At 40.3% G+C, this 6251-nt stretch overlaps 1 protein-coding gene across 2 annotated transcripts in view; it reads right to left on the reverse strand.

The window, feature by feature from the left end:
* Positions 1-6251, reverse strand: part of PRIMPOL (primase and polymerase (DNA-directed)) — a 35201-nt gene that overhangs the window by 9732 nt on the left and 19218 nt on the right. For both annotated transcript variants that reach the window (XM_011959548.1, XM_011959547.1), the window contains exons 6-7: positions 4900-5062; positions 981-1069 (exon numbers count right to left, since the gene is read on the reverse strand). In XM_011959548.1, coding sequence (XP_011814938.1) covers positions 981-1069; positions 4900-5062 — 252 coding nt within the window. The remainder of the gene's footprint in view (positions 1-980; positions 1070-4899; positions 5063-6251) is intronic.

The following is a 6251-nucleotide window of genomic DNA, read 5'->3' on the forward strand; positions in this document are numbered from 1 at the left end:
TCGATCTCCTGACCTCGTGATCCGCCCGTCTTGGCCTCCCAAGCCTGGGTAATTTTTATATTTTTACTGATTTCACCATGTTGGCCAGGCTGTTCTCAAACTCCTGAAGTCAGGTGATCCACCCACCTCGGCCTCCCAAAGTACTTGGATTAGAGCATGAGCCACCACGCCCGGTGAATACTTCTTAATAAACATCTTTTTCATACTTTTTGCATTTGAGATAGAAACCCTGAAGTAGATGAGTGATTGACTGATTAATTGACTGGCTGAGACAGGGTGTGATTCTGCTGTCCAGGCTGGAGTGCAACGGCACCATTAAGACTCAGTGCAGCTTCAACCTCCTGGCCTCAAGAGATCCTCCTGCCTCAGCCTCCTGCGTGGCTGGGACTACAGGCATGCACCACAACTCCTGGCTAATTTTTGGATTTTTTTTGTAGAGATAGGGTTTTGCTAAGTTGCTCAGGATTGTCTCTAACTCCTGGGCTCAAGCGATCCTCCCGCCTCAGTCTCTCAAAGTGCTGGAATTACAGGTGGGAGCCACTGTGCCGGGCAAGAGGTAGTTTTTGAAAGATCACTGATTATGAATACTTAACATTTAAGATTTTAAAGGCAAAACAGATTCTGTATCCTTACATTTTGATAGGAAATTTTTTTTTTTTAATTACCTTAAGTAGCTGGGTGCAGTGGCTTGTACCTGTAATCCCAGCATTTTGGGAGGCTGAGGCAGACAGATCATTTGAGCCCAGGAGTTCGAGACCAGTCTGGGCAACACGGTGAAATCTCATCTCTACTAAAAATACGAAAATTAGCTGGGCGTGGTGGTGCACGCCTGTAGACCCAGCTACTCTGGAAGCTGAGGCAGGAGGATGGCTTGAGCCTGGAAGGAGGAGGCTGCAGTGAGCCGAGATCGCACCACTGCACTCCAGCCTGGTGACAAAGAGATGCTGTCTTAAAACGAAAACAAACATCAAAAAATTTACCTGAAGTGCCGATACTGTTAAAATATCCAACTCCTTTTTGTTTATTCTGAGATGGGTCACATGTAAGAATTCGTAAAGTATCTGAAAACCTGAAGAAGAAATAGGTAAAAGAAACAAAGCACCATTACACTGGAACTACAAGGTCTGGCTACAGAAAGGAGGCTGAATTCCTAATAGTTCCTCATTAAAATCCTTTGTTCAGCAGATAATTGTTCTAGGACATTTATTCCACATTTGCTCACAAAACCACGAACCCTACACATATAAAAAATATGATTTGTCAATTAAATAATTTTTTAAAGAGTAGGTTGGTGATTACTTATAATAACTCCTCAGTTACAGAATGGATCAGGGACTCTAGGACTGCTGAAGCCCTGTCTCCATGGTTTCACATCTCCAGATTCAACCAACTGCAGATCAAAAGTATGTTTTTTAAAAAACAATAAAAATAGGCCAGACGCAGTGGCTCACGCCTATAATCCCAGGACTTTGGGAGGCTGAGATGGGCTGATCACTTGAGGTCAGGAGTTCAAGACCAGCCTAGCGAACACGGTGAAACCCATCTACTAAAAATACAAAAATTAGACAGGTGTGGTGGCAGGCACCTGTAATTCCAGCTACATGGGAGGCTGAGGCAGGAGAACTGCTTGAACCTGGGAGGCAGAGGTTGCAGTGAGCTGAGATTGTATCATTGCACTCCAGCCTGGGTGACAGAGTGAGATTCCGTCTCAAAAAAATAAGTAAATAAGTGAAAATAAAAAATAATAATAATAAAATAACAACAACAAAAATAATACAAATTAAAAACAATATAGTATAACAACTATATGGCATGTGTACTGTATTAGGTACAGGTAATCTAGCAGGATTTACAGTATTATATATGAAGGATGTGTGTGGGTTACGTGAAAATAGTACATCCTTTTACATCTGCAGATTTTTGTATCCACAGGGGTCTTGGGATAATAATCACCCACAGACACCAGGTGACGACTATATAACTCTATTCACCAAACATAAAGAGCCTTTGAAATTTGTGTTACAACAATTATAGAGGTGTGACTTATAGGAAGAAATGAAGGAAGAAGGAGGGGTGAGAGCAAAGGGAAAAACAGATTAAAATTAACGGAAAGAAAAGGTACATTCATAATCATAAAGGATTTAGCCTTTATTTCAAGAAGTAAAATACCTGGTATTTACTTGGAATATACAAAAGACAAGATAACTGTATTCAGTAGAAGAACCCTCCACCTCTGTAAGATTCATATCTAAACTGCGAAAGAAACGGGATTGGGTAATCGGGAGATTACCTGCACTTCCGGCTGTAGTTGCTTTCCCATAGGAGCTAGAACTAACAATGTTGCTTTCGTACTTCTCCATAAGTGGTAGAAAGAATGTGACCTTATTCTGGTGCCAACAGGGGGTGGCAGGAATTATACAATTTGTACACTCCTGCTATGGCACTTCCCATTTTCAGAATCTCGGATACTACTACTGCCACCAACAACATTCACTGAGCAGATGCCATGAGCTGGGCACAGCTGTAAATGTCTTGCGTGCACAATTTTAACTTTTTAAATGCTCTCGACAACTCCATAAGACAGGTGTTAGTATCATTTCCATTTAAAAGTAGGAAACTCAGACCTTACTTCTGAGACATGTTATTAAAAGAACTCAAAGAGTACAAATATATATATGAAGAAAAACAATCCATCTTCCATCCTCCTGGGTAATGGCTGTTAACTGTATCACTTGATACAACTATCCCTACAGCAAATGTATTTTAGACAATTACTAAAATTAGTTTCCAGAGAACTTTTCCTTAAAATTACATTTAAGTGGCCGGGCGCGGTGGCTCACGCCTGTAATCTCAGCACTTGTGGGAGACCAAGGTGGGCAGATCACTTGAGATCAGGAGTTTGAGACCAGCCTGCCCAACATGGGGAAACCCTGTCTCTACTAAAAATACAAAAATTATCTGGGTGTGGTGGTGCACACCTGTAGTCCAGCTACTTGGGAGGCTGAGGCAGGAGAATCGCTTGAACCCGTGAGGCAGAGGTTGCAGTGAGCTGAGATCACACCACTGCACTCCAGCCTGGGCCACAGAGCAAGACTGTCTCAAAAAAAAAAAATTATATTTAGAAAGGCAAAAGGAAAAGAATTATGGCAAGTTGATGGTAATTTAGTCTGAACCTTAACCATTTTTTGGGCTGAAAAAGTTGCCAGCCTAGAAAAACGGGGAATGAAGGCAAATACAGTTAAGTCCTCATTTAATGCCATGGATAGATTCTTGGAAACTGCAACTCTAAGAGAAATGACATCTAGCAGGTCTTTGAATAATGTTCTTTTGTTCAATGTCATTTCCTTATAACGGCAGTCCCCAACCTTTCTGGAACCAGGGACCGGTTTCCTGGAAGACAATCTTTCCATGGGTGGGGCAGGGGCGAGACGGGCTGGTTTCGGGCTGAAACTGTTCCACCTCAGACCATCAGGCATTAGATTCTCATAAGGAGTGTGCAGCCTAGACCCCTCCCATGCACAGTTCACAGCAGGGTTTGCACTCCTATAAGAATCTAATGCCACTGTGGTTCTGGCAGGAGGCAGAGCTCAGGTGGGAAGGTGGTACTGCTCGTTCATTCGTCTACTGCTCACCTCCTGCTGTGGGGTCCAGTTCCTAACCACAGACCACTGGTCTGTGACCCAGCAACCACTGCCTTATAACATGGATGAGAAAAAACAATTGGATTCATCATACATCACTTTGTTTAAAGTTCAGTTTCCAATAACATATGAACATCAAATGATGACTTATTATAGTATTTCTGTTGAAAGATGACTTTCACAGATTTTTATTTATTTATTTATTTTAGTTTTTAGCAGTGGGGTCTCACCCTGTCACCCAGACTGGAGTGCAGTGGTGCATTCATAGCTCACTGCAGCCTTGAACTCCTGGGCTCAAGTGATCCTCCTACCTCAGTATCCTGAGTAGCTGGGACCACAGGCATGTGCTACTGTGCCCAGCCAACTTAAATACTTTTAAAAAATGGTCAAAACATGGGAACCTAAAGTTTCAACAATAGAACTCACAATCAATTCCAGAGTGTCAATATAATGGAAATTTTACATAGGCATTAGAAGTTTTATTTACAATTAATTGTTGGCAAATTCTTAACAAAAATTCATAACATCAAGTAGAAAAAACAAATGACAATCATCTACATAATAATCTCAAGAATATTTTTGAATAAAGGAGCTATACAAATTATATGTATGTGCATACATGAAAAGAAAATGAGGCATTTAATAGTAAAATATTTCCAAATGCAATACCAGTAGTACTGTTTTTTTCTTTACACAAGTGATAATCATTTTAGAAAAACTGGAAAATATACTAAATATAATCCTAAAAAGATATACAGAGAAAATTAAGTGTTCACATATATGTTTTACTATTATCTTTTAGCTAATGGAGAAAAGAGAAACGTTAACTTAGAACCGTAAGAACTGGCTGGGCACAGTGGCTCACGCCTGTAATCCCAGCACTTTGGGAGGCCGAGGTGGGCGGATCACCTGAGGTCAGGAGTTCAAGACAAGCCTGGCTAACATGGTGAAACCCCATCTCTACTAAAAATACAAAAATTAGCCGGGCATGGTGGTGGGCACCTGTAGTCCCAGCTACTTGGGAGGCTGAGGCGTGAACCCAGGAGGCGGAGCTTGCAGTGAGCTGAGATCCGGCCACTGCACTCCAGCCTGGGCGACAGAGTGAGACTCTGTATTCCAAAAAAAAAGAGCGGTAAGAACTGACTTTTTCTTAAGGTAGAATGAATTTAGATGATTTACATTTTAGTAATACACAATGCCATTCACTGTTTAATAAATATTCATGAATACAAAACGGTTTGATGCTGCTACTACATACCTGACATTGCTGACCAAAGAAGAGAGAAAATACTGATATTCGTCCGAAACATCCTTTGACCTCATAGGAAAAAATGTGTTATCTTCAGTAACCTCCAAAGCCACACGCTTTCCTATTTTTGATGATTTATATAGCCGAAAGTTTCTATTTCTTGTATAAACTCCTACATCACAAATTAATAAAACAATATGAAAGCATGTTTTCTGTGATTAGTTTTATAGTCAGCAAATATTCAATTTTCATATAGCATTAATAAAAGAAATAAGTATTTTCTGCATATAGCTGTAAACAAAATAAACAAAATTAAAGCACTATATAAATTAAAATAAATTGCAGTCAGCATGGAGGAATGCCACATTGTGAAATAGCAAACTCAATTATTCTGCAACAATTCTGCAACTGAAACAAATGGAGAAGCTGGACGCAGGTACTGCGTTAGTTTGAGACAACCAGAGAGCTTCTAAGACAGTGAGGCTGTGCCATGCCAAATCCCAGAGAAAAGGGAAGGACCAAAATCAAACAAATATCTAGAATAAATCTAACCAAATATGGATAAGATTTCTATTCAGGAAATTATAAAACATTATAGAGAAAAATTAGAGAATCCCTAAGTAAATGGATGGGCCCACCATGGACTCAATATTATAAAAATGTCAACTCTCCCCAAGTTGATCCATAGGGTCAAGGCAATCCAAATAAAAATTCTAGCAGGACTTGTTTGTGTAAACTGGAAAACTGACTCTAAAATTTAAACAGAAGTGCAAAAGGTCAAGAATAACCAAGAAATTTCAAAGAACAAATTTAGAGGAATTGTTTTTCCTAGATATGAAGACTTACAACAAAACCATGTTAGACAGTGTGGTGCCTATCTAATACATAAAACTATATTAGACAGGAATAGATCAATAGAACAATGAAGCAGAACAGGGTCCAGAAACAGACCAAAATATATACAGCCACTGATTTACGGCAAAGGTGGCACTACTGAGCAGTAGGTAAAGGACAGTCATTTCAACAAACAGTGCTGAGCCAACCGGATATTTACAAAAGAAAACATGAATCTTGACTGCTCCTCACTCAATAAGCAAATCCTTTCCAAGTGGACTGTAAATCTAAACATAAAAGCCACGCCAGGTGCAGTGGCTTGTGCCTGTAATCCCAGCATTATGGGAGGCCATGACAGGAGGATCGCTTGAGGCCTGGGCAACATAGCAGACTCTGTCTCTACAAAAAATAAACAAATAAAAAAATTGTGTTGCTCTATGATACTTAGAAAGAGAGAGAGAGAAAGAGACAGAGAGGGGGACAGTGAAAGGAAAGGAAAGGGGCAGGGGAGGGGCGGAAGGGAAGGG

This window comes from Colobus angolensis, unplaced genomic scaffold, assembly GCF_000951035.1.
Source record: "Colobus angolensis palliatus isolate OR3802 unplaced genomic scaffold, Cang.pa_1.0 Scaffold5, whole genome shotgun sequence".
NCBI lineage: Eukaryota > Metazoa > Chordata > Mammalia > Primates > Cercopithecidae > Colobus > Colobus angolensis.